The sequence below is a fragment of the Antennarius striatus genome, chromosome 23, assembly GCF_040054535.1.
Source record: "Antennarius striatus isolate MH-2024 chromosome 23, ASM4005453v1, whole genome shotgun sequence".
Lineage (NCBI taxonomy): Eukaryota > Metazoa > Chordata > Actinopteri > Lophiiformes > Antennariidae > Antennarius > Antennarius striatus.
In genome coordinates, this window is record NC_090798.1 from 12,855,414 (window position 1) to 12,871,197 (window position 15,784).

Below are 15,784 nucleotides of genomic sequence, written 5' to 3' on the forward strand. Positions count from 1 at the left end.
AACAAAGGTTTTTATTCAAGTCCATTAAGCTTGTCCTGAATTAGCTGAAACAACTCTAAAATCAGTGATCAATGGGTCTGGAGACGTGTTCCCTGGTTCACGAGTGACGTGGTCACCAACATCTGCTGGTCAACTTGGCAGGTAACAGACCAAACATGATTTCCAGTCCAGTGGCCCAGATGTAAACCAGACAGATGATCTGTCCTGTCTGTTGTTGAGGCCTCCTGTCGTTTCAGAGGACGTCAGGTGAGCAGTGGGTGGAGCTGATCAGTGTGGTCAGATCAGACAGGAAGTGTGGTGGTACCAAAACAGGAATAAAAAGAGAACGTGAAGGTTTTCTTCCTGACATTCAGTCCAACTGAAAGCAGAACTATAAAGCTGCACCTGATCAACTTCAGTGATTGTCCTCAGTTGGTCCTGATGCAGCAGCAAAAACTGGAGCAACAGAGGACTGGAAACAGATGCCTGATTGGTCAGTTCATTCATCCAACAGGTGCCAGCATGGCAGCGTCAGTGTGTCAAGACTATAGAAACACTTGCAGAAATGTAATCACAGTAAAAATAGTTATCAAAACAAGATGATCAGTTTGAACATTAAATATCTTTGTGTTTTACAAAGGATGTACAAATCATTGCATTCTGCTTTTACTGATTTAATAAATGTCCAAACCTGTTTTGACTTTGTACGAGGCTTGTCTGTACCTGGATCAGACACACATTCTGGTCAAAGTAGTTTTCTGCACATTCACAAAAACCATTCACACAGTATCACACATGTACTGTATGTTTACCAAGGATTGTAATAGAAGTCAAAACCAAACGCTTTGGTTCCCATTCAGATTATTCACCGACATTCGACTTCAGGTCTGTTGGCATCGCGATCACATCTGTTGTGAAGTGCTTCAAAAGACTGAGTTTGCTGGTGTTTTGTCAATTCAAATCACACTCTCTCTCTCTCTCTCTCTCTCTCTCTCACACACACACACACTCTCACACACACAACTTAAATTCAATAAATAAGACTCACAATGTTGTAAGGCCAAGTAGACCATATCTGTCACCATGAACAACAACTCAACCAACAAAGATGAATCTACAAACTTTCATTAAGGACACTATGGTGACGACACCCCACTTCTTTTAGGCCGAGTCAAAGCAAAGCTCTCCTTGTATTCTGGGCGATCTCCTGGTCGACAGGGCACAACCCCATCATACCTGCTCTGGGTTCAGTTACCAGACCATCTCTTCATCACTGAGCCCAGTCCAACCAGCAGGCCGGATACAACTGGATCGAGCCTCGATGGGGATATTGCAGTGCATGAAAGTTGAGAGTTTATTCAAAAGAAACCAAACGTCTGCATGGGGACATAGATCCACCAGCCTGCTGCCTAGAACCTCAGGACAGTCCAGAGGTCTCCAGGTAACTCTGGAGCTTTCTGACAGTGTTTCTGTCCAAAGAACAAAGGTCAAAGTCAAAGGAAGTGTTTGTGATGTGGAAATGTCCCGTTTCTTCAATGAGGTTCACGATCTGGAGGAACACAGAACAATGGGTAAGAAAAAATGCATCTATGTGTGGGCAAATATGTCAGTCAAGTCTTCAGAGGCAGCAGCTGAGATGTGTGTACGAGTAAACATCTGTCCACACAGGGAATAGACTGGATCCACTGGATTTACTGGGTTCAGTTCATACATCAGCCATAACTTCACTGTTTAGTGGGGCTAGACAACAAATCAGTCGCACCAGGACACTAGCTTTTGAGTAAAGAGGAGTCTAAATGGGCACATTTGATCAGATATGGGGTAGAAGTCTTTAACCCAGCGATGGCGTGGGGCGCCCGGGGCACAACAGGAAACACCATCCCACATACCTTGGGAGAATTGAGAATAATGTGGGAAAATGGTTTTCTTGATCTAAGTCAGATGCTCGGGCATCACCTATCCTATTCCGGTGCCCTGTGTTCAGGTTTTCAGAGCCGTTTAGGGTCCAGGTCAACTGGAAACAGCTACCACTACAGGATTGTCCCACATCTGAACAACATCTGCAGTACAGTTGCACGACATGTGGTCTCCGCTGGTGTGCATTAGTATCTGAGTTAATCATTTCCATCTCTAGCGACGGGAAGTGGAGCCAGGAGGTTAACACCACTAGATTGGCTTGATTATTGTGCAAAATAAAGATGTACAAGGCAATCCTGGTGTGGTTTCTTTCTTTTTTCCCCAGAGTTGGAACTTTGCAGCTGGGAACAGCCCCTAAATCAGTCATATGATAGGCTTAGAGAACATAAATAAGAGTGGGCAATCTCTTGGCTAGAGAGTTTAAGCAAATAATTCATTGCATCCAGATTAAGCTGCAGATTGCAGAGCATCTATAACAGAAACCACCTCCTGTAATCCCACGGATCAACATAGCAGACCATGAGCCCTCACATTTACTACATTTATCAGTAAGAACTGGGGAAGCCCAGTTGTTTTGTGCATGGAGGATGATATAATGCGAATGACTGACCACACTATATCTTCGATGGCTATCAGCCAGAAATATCCTAATTATTTTATATGCAGATGATACTTCATTATTTATGTCTAACCCCGCTACATCAGCCCATTGCTCAAACAAAGATCTCTCAGTTTAGTGCCTGTTCTGGGCAGAGTGGCAGGGGTGGAAGGAGAGGAAGCACAGGGGGCGGACGTTCCCCATGATGACGGAGGAGATGGAAGGCCTGCCTCCTGCTAGCTGCTCTAGACGCCTAGCCTTTTCAACGCGTCCCACTCAACAACCAAGATATCTCTGCCGGAGCTCAATGGGGATGAAGTCTTGTATTCCTGCTTCTCCTTTGACCCTCATGGATATTAACTCCTTCCTGGACTCCACTAGCCTAGTACTGTCCATTTTATAAAGTTGTAGAAATAAGAGACAAACAAAAAGCCCACAGAAACAGCATATCAACACTCACCTGCTGCAGGACATGACCTTCTCTTAGTGCCATCAGTCTTTTGTGAAGCTCCACCAGCTCATCCAGGTAAGCCTGTGAAACATGGCAACCCATCATTATTAGTAGGTGGCAGGCATGCAGAAGCTGATACCCAATCTTTTAAATGCCTTATATTTAGGGTCAATATAGGAGAACCATTCCGCAAAGTTCAAGACCATTCGTGAGGTTCACAAGATCGACCGCTGCCTGAGGCCCAAGATCACGGTGCATGAACAAAGTGAGTCTCAGCATCTCTCCATACGCAGGTGTAAAATTTAATCTAATCAGTGATTAGGATTAGAACCCTGTGGTTTAACCCCCACACACTGACTTGTTCATCTCTCAATGTCCTGCTCCCTTCTTCCCTCACGTATGAATACGACCCCAAAACACTTGAACTCCTCCACTTGGGGTGGCAACTCATCCTTAACTCACAAAGAGCAATCCACCACCTTTTTATAACTGAGAACAATGGCTACAGACTTGAAGCTGCTTCCAGAATCACATAAAATAGTATGAAAAGTACAGAAAAAAGGCACAATATCTATGAGCTAAGTTCACCATTCAGATGATGTGTTAAATAGCTGATAATTGCTATCGCAACTAATCAGTCAATGAATAAAACTTGATCTGCAGGCCTTGATCTGAGTTTGAAGTGAAGTCAAACATCTGATTTCAGGGTCATCTATTGACAACAGCATAAACAAGATGCTGGTGTTTTTACATGAACTCACATTAACAGTTTTGCTGCATTATAACATAGGGCATGATTGTCATTTTAGAAGCAGGTCAGACTGGACAGACGTCATGAGATTGGGCAGGACTGGTCACAAACCCACTAGAGCAGGAGATGAATATGGATACAGGAGACAGTCAGCCATCAGACATGAAGTGAGGAGCACCCGACTGAAGAGAAAACACAAAAAGCCCCGCGTACCTTATCAAGATCCAGACTTTTGTTCCTGTCCTGCTTGACCTGCTTGGTGGGACTCTTCACCTCAAGAATCTGATAACGGACAGAGACACGCTGGGTCAAAGTTGCTCTACCTTTACACACATGAACACCCGAGTTCCACTTTGGGTAAGTTTACTACTGATTTCAGATGATCTCACCTGGTTATTAGTAGTCTTTAATAAAGGCGGGGCTTCGTTGTGGGACGGGCGTGAGGAGCTGTCACTCTCACTGCCATCACTCAAACTGACCCTTTAGTCACAAGAGACGAGAGGGAAGGTGGTGAAGTTCAGCCTCCAGAAAACAACCGACAAAACCTCAGCTTCTGTGTGGAATCAGTGTTTTCTGGCAGCGATGGATCACTTCCATCGTATTTAGAAGTCAGTCCCCCCAGCTGTCCATGTGCTAACCTGCGTTGCTGGTGTGTGAGATGTGAGTGTGCAGGTCGTTCTGCATCAGAGTCCACGTCATTGTCATCATCCTCATCTGAATCTTCATCGTTGTTGTCGGAGGGCAGATGTAAGGGGTCCAGCCCTGTCGGATCAGGAAAACAAAAAGAAAACACTTCTTTACTGGTTAACATGGTGAGCACCTGAATGGGAGCTGGAGGTATCGTGGGACGGGTCAAGTACTCAGTGGAGGCAGGTACACGTTCACTTTTAAAAGATCTGTTACTCTAAAGAAGGCATTTGCATTAGTGCATATCAAAACTTGATCAACGGTCTAACATTACTGTGTGGTCAGATGTGAGACAGGTCTGTGGATGCAGGAAAAGCCACCTTCTGCCAGATGAAAAAGTCCCCCAGAAAACAAACAGGGGTCACCCTGAGAGAACAACGGTTTGGTCCACACTATATATTCTAGATGTTCAGGAGATTTGGACTGGTCTTATTTGGGTTCACCCCTCCCAAACAACCTGAGGAGAGCTCAGACACGTCTGGTTCTAAACCAGCAACCTGCTCACAGAACCATCTTGTCCTGGATTAATATCAGATTTGTTTCACGTTTAAATCAAAATGTTTTATCCCATGAGATTAACATGATTTAGGATACCACTGATAGCATATCCAGTTCTCGCTGAGCAGAGGACTGTAATTCCTTAGTTTATACAGTAGACTTCTGAGTTTCCAAAGACAGATGTCAACACTATTTTAATCACCTTTTTAAAGACACTGCTATTATTTTGAGCACAACTGTATGTAATATATACAGTATATGTATACACACACGCATACAAACAGAAATAGACATATAATGCATATGCTGCCTCTGTTTACTAGAACACACTTGATTGCTGTTCATGTGTTCACAAAGTGATTAACTTGAGTTCATATGCATGTTTCATACACATATATGAGACAAAACTAAAAGTCTATTTGATAAATATATGCATATGTATATGTGGTATACACACAGTACATTATACACCTTTAAATTGACTAACGGCTGAGACACCACAGATTTACCGTGTTCAACTGTGAAGCTAAATGTCTGAAGAAGCAGACCTTCTTCATGTGTCATATCATCTCGCGTTGTGTCGTTTTGTGCCCTATTGTCTTGTGTCATGCTGTGTCCCGCCCCAGCAGGATGAAGATACCCTCCACCTGAGGCCCTCCCCATGGGCTACAGATGACAAACACACATCAGATGAGCTCTAGATATTCATCCCCCCTGAAGGACGGTTACCTTGTCGACTGTGGTGCGTGGGGGCAAAGCCTGAACCGGAGCTAGAACTGGCTGGACTGAGCTGTTCGGACTGGAAGGAGATAAGAAGAAAGGAGATAAAGAAAACACCCCAAACAAACATTTATCACATGACACACGCTTCTTTACACGCTTCCATATTCTAAAGTATTTACTGGCCAGCTTCCTGCTCCATGAAGGTGTAAAGGTGAACGCAATGCTTTTGATAAACACCTGACCGACAGATTATTGTGAGACCACCAGGGGGCCGAGGAGCTGGACTTCACGTTTGTCCTCTACTGGAGCTGCCAGAAGGAACCATCCTGAAGCAGATGTTTCCACCACATAAAATAAAACTGAGGGCTGGCTGTGGGGCTCATGGGAAAGGCAGTCAGGTGTGATTATTCTACCCCTGATTGGTTGACAGCTTCAGGTCACACCCTCTGATACCAGGCGGTCAGATGGGAGACCCAATCAGTGGTGTGTAGTGCCCTACTGACAACACACTTGCTTCAGAACAACACACACACACTACAGAAACACCTCCTGACTGCTGTGTTCCCTCGAGGCAGAACTCGTATGGCAGTGGATTAAGTTCTGGTCATATATAATATCTATATGAAATAATTATTATATATGACGTGTATCTAACAAATAACATATGTGGATGTCAGTGTATGTTTGCATCATATGAACGTATAGAAAGCTAAGAAGAGCTCTGCCTGTGTCCATGCAGCCCTAACCAGTGATGAAGGATCATGATGAATATGATCCAATGATGGTAAATGTGTGTCAGTCTACGGGGAGCTCATATACATTTACGTCAGTATGCAAACCAAAACTGTGGATAAGCAACTCCAACAGAAACCACAGCCAGAGACAAGTGAGGACAAAAGGCGGAGTGACATCAATGGAGGTTAGCTCCTACAAACATCACACAGCTGGTCTGTTGGTTTATGAGACTTTTTCGGGGGGGCCATAAATCTCTGCACCACTCCTTCTTTTAGGGCCTTTGTCCCATTTCATTGAACACAGCCCTCTTGGACAGAACTAGTCTCTAGTCAGAGTTTACTGGCATCAGTCTGGCTTCTCTTTACTCTGTCAGGACGGCCAAAAACAAATGCTAGCAAACAAAACTGCAGCAGATTAAATATTCTTTTCTACAAAACAGCTTGAGGGAATTAAGAATTCTTTCAGTGTGACACCAGGTTCCTAAGTGAAGACAGCTCCTTTCTAATTCAAGGTTGTGGCTTGCAACACAGAACGTACCTCAAACATGTCATTTTTCCCCAAACCCAGTACAAGATCCAAAACCAAAATGGTATTACAATGATAATCCAAGATGTATTATCACATGAAATTCAGCAAAGACATCTCCTGTAGGTCTGATAATACAAGTGCGGACAACAACTAACTCTGCCTGTGCCCACATTTCAAGCTAAAACAGGTCCACCAGGCCCACTGCTTTCTCTTCATATCGTCACATTCTCTATTTCTTCCTCTCAGCTGCCTCTGGCCCAGCGCTCAGTGGGAAAGACTGAGATCAAACAAGTGGTCACATGACAGATGAGAGCAGGCTCTGCTTAGGCCTCGCATTAGGCCACCAGGGTTGTGAGCCTGGGGAGAGTCAAACACCTGGCATTTGTCTCCCCACATCCCTTTTACAACTGGCCTGACCTTCGGTCCATGTATGGGACAACTTAATAGGCATTTACATACAGCAGACAAAACACTGGTGGCTCTTGTGAACACTAACTCCACTGGCTCAACAAGCTGCCCTACATACATAAAGGCCCACGCTTTGTAGGACCGTTTGACAACAGAAATGAAAGAGCTTCTCTACCAAATGTGCGTGCACCAGGCCACCCAATGAAAGCCTCTCCTTGCTCCAGACAAGTCTTTCTAAAGACGTGCTAATGTCGAGGTAGCAATCCAGAGGAGTCTAATGTGCACACAGTTCGGCGTCTACGGAGAAGGCTTATTGCTCCTTTGCCCACTTCCTGTTCGGTCAATCATACAATTGCAGCAGGGGGTTTATTGGTGCCCATCTCTTCTTCCAATTCCTCTGCACCCCCTAAACCACCATTAAAGACGTTTCTCTTACTGTGGGTTATTTGATTTTATAGACCTTTGACACAGAGGAAGGACTGAACCCTCCCACCCCCCACCAAGTCTTTGGAACAATTGAATACCTTCTCCAATCCTCTGTCAATTTTTTCAGTACCGATAAAGAAGACATTGGTGTCTTTGCTGCTTCACTCTTAACAACATTGCTTTGATGAAATTCAACACCAACGAATGATTCAACAGAGGTTCTACTTACATCTGATTTTACAGACTGATCCTCCACATCAGAGTAATTGAGGTCCACCGGTTCCTGCATGGGCGGAAGTGTTGATGCCCTCCTGCAATCTGCGTCGTCTCTTTCTGACCGCAACTTACTGGTTCGCATCTGTGATCTATCCTTTAGGTGATTCTTATCTGAATGTTGAGCATCTAACCCTGATGTCTGTTTCCCTGAAGAATCAACAGATCTCTTCTTACGTTTTTTGGTCAGGTAATCGTCACCTTCAGGGGTGGAGAGACTCTTTTTTAGCCCTGAATTGTGGTTCATTCCTTCAGTCCGATGGTCCTTGGACAGAGACTTGGGTTCCTTGAAGCCCATCTTAGGATTGATATCTCTAAGTGGCTGGTTCTCTTTGGGTTTTTTGGAAGGATCTCTGGAGGACTTGCTGGGTTCCCAGCCAGAGTCTCTGAAGGCACTTTTGGACTCTTTTAAATCCTTTGGAGGCTTGTCTTTGTGGTCGCTGGAGGGTTTGTGGAGTTTGGAGAAGCTGGTGTTGTCTGTGCTGGTGGTTGTGGCAGTGGTAAGAAGTGTTGTACAACTTCCTTTGGAAACATCCTGCAGATTAAAGACAACATACGCTGTATGAACAAAACAAGCAAATGGTTTCATTCTGTTAGGGTTGTACTCTGAGCAAACACTATTTCAGGAAAATCGTGAGGATTTGGACAAGGTAGAGGGAGATCCACCTTTAATGTTACCAGAGAATAAGCATCCATTTCTCTGATTTAATAACAACTGCAACTGAATATAAACCAGAATATAAAAATCAAGGACTCGTTTAAAACTGGTCTTTGCGGTAGGAAGATAATGCATTTTGTGATTATTTTTTTCACCTTATCGGATTTAGAATATATGTAGGACAGACCATGAATTGTACCAAACAACCTGGTGTGCAGAAATCAGGAAGTAAGGTCAAAGAAAGTGCCTGCTACCCTGCAGATAGTGTTCTTAGTCTACATCTGTAGACTAAGAGAGCAAGTACAGGTCCTCATCTGCTCATCCGGGGGGCTGACAGGGGCCTTCAACAGACAAACAATCTAAAAGTGGAGCAAAGAGCAAAGTAGAGGAAATGCATTCCAGCTAATGATGGGGGCCATTTGTCCCCTGGTCTCCCCTGGTCAACCCTGCCCCCCTTGCCAATAGTAAACCCATTAAAGCCGTCTAGACAACTAAAACTCTGCCAGGCACTATTAAAACCATTCATTCCGTCTCTCAGGTTGCAAAGGTGTCCACTCAGTTGGTCTGGTGGGGGAAACAGTGATTCTAAGACACTCCACAAGAGGGTTTGGCTTAAGGTAGGGGGCTATTGTTAGTTAATACAGTACCAGTGCAGTACTGCCCTGTATGAGCACAGTACTAACACACCAACAGTCAATAAATCCTAAAGAAGGCAGTCAGAGACTGCAACATCCTGCGACACCCCTGAATTCAACATTTTACCCTGACCTACACATTTTTGTGCCTCTGGCTTCATGAAAATGTTACTTTTTGTTTAATGATTATATCTCATCAGGTTTCAGAAACGTGGACCTAAAAAGGTATACAGTCCTCCGATGTTCCTCGCACATGCAATTAACAAATTCCATGATAGAGCGACAAACTATCTTATTATTTACGGTAATTTAAACGTTTATGAACCCCCCCCATACTGATATTAAACCACCTTCTATCTGTATTACCTTTAAAACACTCTGATAGACTGTTTAAAACACTTTTGTGTCTCACGGAAGTCTGAGACTCACAGAACGTAGCGCACTTCTGGATGCCGTCAGCCAATAGAATGCACATACGGTGTCATGTGACTGCAATCCAAAAATCCACGATGAGTACAAAAGTTGACATTTGACTTTGACCTAGTTTTCGCAAGGTCAAGGTCATCACTTTATTTTCATCCCCTTTGCTGCCCGAGTAACATGTTTTTTGTTTCATCTTTCTATCTGCAACGGTTGTGAAGATATTTGGTGGACGAACAGACGGACGGACACAAACACTGACAATGTCAATACATCACCGCTTCGCGGGACGTAATAACCAGGATGTCTGGGTATCAGATGACAGGCAGACACGCAGACAGACAGACAGACAGACAGACAGACAGACAGACAGACAGACAGACAGACAGGCCTTCCCCAGCAGTTCTCCACCACAATGTGTTTGGACTGGAAACCGTTTCCATGTGAAACGGGCCTCTTGAACATCTCCATCCAACAAGTCTAAAAATAACACATAATGGAAACAAGATGCTGCTTGCCTGACATGCATGATTTAGATTTGTCTCACATGTCACATGTTCATCAGCCCCCCACAATCTTCATGTCTTTTTCTCTGCATGGGCCGAACAACATTACTTTCTCAAAGGTGGCATAACTGAGGCATTAGCTCAGCAGCTTCAAGTCAGAAGAGCTTCTGACTGACAGGCAGTTATCATAAGACGTGTGGAACACAAACAGTTCAGTGAGGCACCCCTCATGATGGGCTCCTTCCTGTAATACCTTTAACTTGGCTCTTCATCTACATCCAGGGCAGGTTTAGTGAAGTCTGAGAGCAGACAAAGATGTCTTTATCTAACTCATTTCAAATAACCATTTTTCAAACTACTGTGTGAGACTGCATCTGTGTGGCCTGGAACCACGCAAACACGAGGAGAACATGTAAAATCTACACAGAAATGACTTAAATCCGGACAGCGACAGCGACACCCACAATTACAGACTGAAATTTAATAAAAACAACTTACAAACAATTGTGAACCAATTGCGTTTGGAGTTGAGGAGTACCTTAACAAGTGAACACTGCTACTTCAATGTGTCTTGACTTAGTGCTAAAAACGGATCTTTACATACATTTCAATGTGGCAGTCCTAAAGTCAAGTCTTTAACGATAAGCTGCTTAACGCAGGAAGTCTAAACCATGTCAGAAACCTTACTTTTGAGTCGTCCGTACTTCTTTTGTGAGGATCCCGTTGCTGAATAGAGGAATGAAAAAGCAGAACAAAGAAAGACAATAATTACTTATAAAATACAATGAATGTAGGCTTATTAATACTAATAATAATCATTAACTCAATCTGTGTTACACAGTATGATGAGTGAAAGTAAATTGTACTGTACATTATACAGTATATTTCTCAGACACTGATACAACATCCACAGACCATAACCCCTAGAGCAAGGAACCCCACAAGCTGCCCCTAGGGCAGTTTCACTTAGATGTCAATCACTCCACCATCTTTCTCAATGGCATGCTGTCCTGTGTGTGTGTTTGTTCTCTTTCTCTACAGACCATAATATCACTGTCTATAGAACATAATATGACATCTATAAACAACATTTTGAGCATGCGATTATATCTGGCTACCTATCAGAGTAAATCCAGAGGACTTTGCTCAAGCTGTAAAGTCCTATAGCCTATAGGAGTCCTCTGGCTGTGGGCCATCGACTAGGCAAGACCACGGATCGAGGAAGCAACTAAGTATGATGCAATACAGGGTTTACATAAAAAATCAGCACTGAAGTTTATTCTCCTATAAATCTGTGTCCATTAGAACATGTGCCTCTGATGGAGGTAATGCACACCCCTGACAGGTGGAGCACATCAACATGCTGACTGAATTACATGATGCAACAATTATGTTTTGGGATGGCCACTCTACAAGATGCAGATTGAAAAGTGACATCTATTGGGTAAGGCAGTATCAGCATCACAGGACCAGGACAGAGACAGACCCAGGTCGATCAGAATCCTCAATGTGACACGTGGAGGTGATCAGATGCCATACCACACTGAGAAACATGAGTTGAGACCCTCTCTCCCATGGCAATCCTACCCCTCCAGCTTTCAGTAGCTTCCTGCGAAACTCCTCCGTTGGGTTGTTGAAGGTGAGCTTCTCACAGCGGAGATGATTGACAGGTGGGTGGCCCTCCAGGTGGAGGAACAGGTCGTAATCGAAGCGAACTTTCTTTGGTTCTTCCTGAGGAAACGTGTGAATCCACCCATAGAGGGAGAAGAAGAAAGTCAGTGAGGATTGAAGCAACATTCATGTGCAGACCACTTTTACATCCTTGTGAGATTTACCTTATTTTTGAAGTAAACCTCGATGGGCAGGATAAAACCAGCATATCCAGACTCCTCCACTTTGTATGGCGGATCCTTACACACTGAAATGTAGACAAAGAGAGACTATTGACCTTCAATATAAGGGCACTTACAGGTGGTTGGTCAACCAACGCAACCCCTGCCAGGCCAACAAGACTCCTACCAGGCCAACAAGACTCCTACCAGGCCAACAACACCAATGATGGGCTACACGTTTATTCGGATGGAGAAGCAACAAGAAGGACAACATCATACCTGTAAACTTTTCTCCCTCCAAAAGTACAAGTAAGGGGGAGAGGGGACGGGTAGGCATGGGGAAAAAAGGGACAAAAATGAAGGACAAATGGACAGAATGGGGGGAGAAAGGGAAATAAGTAGGGTAGACATGGACAGACCTGGGGTAGAGGAGTAGATCTCCCCTAAAGCTCAACTGGGGAACATAAAATGAGACCGCCGCAGTAGGATCCAGAGCGGTGAAGGAAGATCCATGTCCATTGGTTTTAATATGGAAATAAACAGGCTAATAATTTGTACTTGTGCATCATCCTCTCCTCCCCCAGTGCACTACTAGGGAATGGGTGATCCAAACTGAAATTCTCAAGTGCTCACCATTGAGAAGATACAATTGGAGTGGGAAAGTAATAACACATGATTGCTGCCTTTGCCTCTGATGTGGAACATACTGAGCCATTGAACCTGCATCCTCATGAGACCTCGTTAACTTCCATTTCCACCCCATACACTCCAATCCAGACAAGAACTGTGGTTTGTTTTCGAACCACGACTTTTAAAGCTTGTGTGTTAAAGAGGAAGAAAATGACTCTTCCTCCCCACGGGGCTGCAAAGACAAACAAGCTCTACTAAAGCTCAGGTGTTCTTCCCTGGAGGGGTGCGTTTGTCGGTATCTCCCAGTGGTAACTGCAAAGCAGGACCAATTAAGTCCATGTATGGGGAGCCCTTTGTGTTTTTCCTTTGAGCACACACAAAAGAAGGTTTCGGCTTTGGTTCACCTGAAAAACACCTGAATACTGGATACATACCGAATACATGAATGTATCCTGCACAAAAAACATTACATGTGGATACCCACAATAAAGCAATAAATCCGTCTGGCCAATTATTTGTTCAATCAGTAGTTCTCAGTGTTTGATTCCAGGTAGATGATTGATCACTCATAACTTCCTGTTATTGGTGAAATGTGGTCCAATAGCTGCACAGGTTCCAACATCCAACCTTTCACCTTAAACCAACCTAGAAGTCAGTACCTGACAAACTAAAGTTTCCACCACAGAGTCTTGAGAAGAGACAAAGGAAATGATTAAGAGGATGAATGGATGGAGGTGAAAATCACATCCCCTCCGATGTAACCACTGGAGCCCAAGGAGAGCACTAGAATCTTTTTAAAAAAATCATGTTTTAATCAAAAGTAGATGTAAAACATAGTTATATATTTGTGAATAAATTATTTTACCCTCAAAAGCCGTTTGTCAGTGTTTTTGTAACAGAAGGAAACCACTGCTGAGATGTTTGAGGTGTCGCTAATGTAAGAAATGTTACAGAAGGTCTGAACTTCAAGGGTTAACATGCATCATATCCTTTTAAATGGGACAGGCTCTAGCTCCCTACGACCTGCTACAGTGGATGAAGCGGTAAGAAGATAAATGATTATATACAGTATATATATATATATATATATATATATTATACACACACATACACATTATTTTGTTAGTCTACCAAATATCTTAGCAACCGTTGCAGATAGAAAGATGAAAGAAAGGCACATTACTCGGGCAGCAAAGGGGATAAAAAAAATGAGATGACCTTGAGAAAACTAGGTCAAGGTCAAATTTCAACTTTACAACTGTATATAAAAATTCAAAATCAGGGCAGCACAGTGTCGCAGTGGGTAGCGCTGTTGTTGCACAGCAAAGGCGGTACCAGGTTCAAGTCCCACTCTGTGTGGAGTTTGCATGTTCTCCCAGTGTCTGGGGGGGGTTCTATCCGGGTTCTCCGGCTTCCTCCCACCTCCAGAAACACCTCCAGAAACAGGTTTATTGATGATGCCAAATTACCCAGCATGCGTGCGTGTTTGTCTGTTTATGTGCGGCTCTGCAGTGCACTGGCGTCGCGCCTGGAGTGTACCCTACCTCACGCCCCCAGTCAGCTGGGATAGGCTCCAGCAGAAGACTAGTCTTCACTAGCAATCAATATACATAAAAATCAATATATCTGAGGTCCGTCCGACCTGATGACTCTGAGGCTCCAACAGATAAAGACGGGCCCTCAGTGAGGCCCCCGCTGTCGGTGGGGACAGCTGATGCTCGTGCTGGTAAACACTTTCACCTCCATTCATTTCCCTGCTGGAAAGGAGAGCCCGGCTCCTTTGGCCATTCCGGACACACATCTCCCAGCTCTGCTGTAAATAGAGACAAATGTTTTATGGGGGGGCCGAGTGAGAAAGGAGTGAAAGAGCTAACAGACAGCCCACATAAACCACGCTTCAATAAACCACTTCCTGCTACCTCCTTTCATTGACTCGGCCCAGGGAGAGGCAGCGTTTACAACTCAGTTCCTGTTATTTGGTGGGGGCTGCCCCTTCTCTGCACCTCCTCACCCCCCCCCCCCAACTCCTTTCATTCCAGCAGCAGCCAGCCTGCAGCTTTCATGGCTCCTGCTTTCTTTATGTCCACCTATACAAGTACGTATGATTTCTGACAATCGTAAAACAATTACTGGCAAATTCCTGCAGCTCTTTGATTCCAGCCAGACACTGGAGGGGAGGGGGCTCACACACACACACACACACACACACACACACACACACACACACACACACACACACACACACACACGGTCGGGTGGTTTGTTCCGCGTGCAGACTAATGAAGCAGCTCACAAACTGGACCAGAGCTCTGCTGCAGACAAAGACTCCCAGCTGGCAGTCTGGCTCCTTCCTGGTTCTCAGCCGACTCCAGACACCATAAGGTGCAGATCCAGATCCGCCGCACAATCCCTACATGTTGGGGTACAGGGTCCCACCCGAAGCACTGGTGTGCCCTTAATTGGACAAGCATCCCATTTACAAGACAACGCCGATTTCAGGGGTTGAAAATTCAACTTTCTCTAAATGCCCCTACAGCCTACACAGACTAACATGGTCCTCCTCTGGAAATGATGACGCAGCATCTTACAGGCTGGTTAGTTTGCAGTTTTATCCACATTTGTGGACCGAACTGTACAGGCAGAACAACAACAGCAGTACAGTACGGTCCAGTTGTATTTGTGGTGAATAAAGCCGTTTACCGACCCTCCTCCAGACATTCTGCATCCCTACTGTTACCTACCAGCAGTGGGTAATGTGGTCCTAAAATGTCACGTTAAATCAGGTAATTTCAGCAATAACAACATGACACAATATTTTTGACAAAAATTTCCAAAATACCGCTGTACACACTGAGTGTACCTTAGAAAATTGTATATCAAGTTCTGTTCACTGCAGTTAAAATTGGGAACATAGATTTTCTCAATGGTGACTGTTTTGGACGTCTTTCCAGTGTTTGCTTTCATTGTCATACAAAGTATTTCTAGTCAAAGATCATTTTGACTAGAAAATTTAACTATAAGTTTGACTAGTTTTTGAATTTTGAACAAATTAGGTTCTAAAACTAACTTCGGTTTGAAATAACTCACTTGGTTCTGAACTAACCAGGTTTTGAATTATTATTTAAACAT

General features: G+C 44.1%; 1 protein-coding gene across 5 annotated transcripts in view; it reads right to left on the reverse strand.

The window, feature by feature from the left end:
- The window catches only part of mllt3 (MLLT3 super elongation complex subunit), a 22,457-nt gene continuing 6,673 nt past the window's right edge, over window positions 1-15,784 (reverse strand). For 4 of the 5 annotated variants that reach the window (XM_068307750.1, XM_068307749.1, XM_068307752.1 and 1 more), the window contains exons 3-12: window positions 12,029-12,111; window positions 11,781-11,924; window positions 10,881-10,919; window positions 7,931-8,509; window positions 5,611-5,680; window positions 4,335-4,458; window positions 4,086-4,176; window positions 3,910-3,978; window positions 2,955-3,026; window positions 1-1,528 (exon numbers count right to left, since the gene is read on the reverse strand). In XM_068307750.1, the coding sequence (XP_068163851.1) occupies window positions 1,397-1,528; window positions 2,955-3,026; window positions 3,910-3,978; window positions 4,086-4,176; window positions 4,335-4,458; window positions 5,611-5,680; window positions 7,931-8,509; window positions 10,881-10,919; window positions 11,781-11,924; window positions 12,029-12,111 (1,403 nt within the window). In that variant the 3' untranslated portion in view covers window positions 1-1,396. The remainder of the gene's footprint in view (window positions 1,529-2,954; window positions 3,027-3,909; window positions 3,979-4,085; window positions 4,177-4,334; window positions 4,459-5,610; window positions 5,681-7,930; window positions 8,510-10,880; window positions 10,920-11,780; window positions 11,925-12,028; window positions 12,112-15,784) is intronic. The other variant, XR_011034337.1, reaches the window with a different exon arrangement.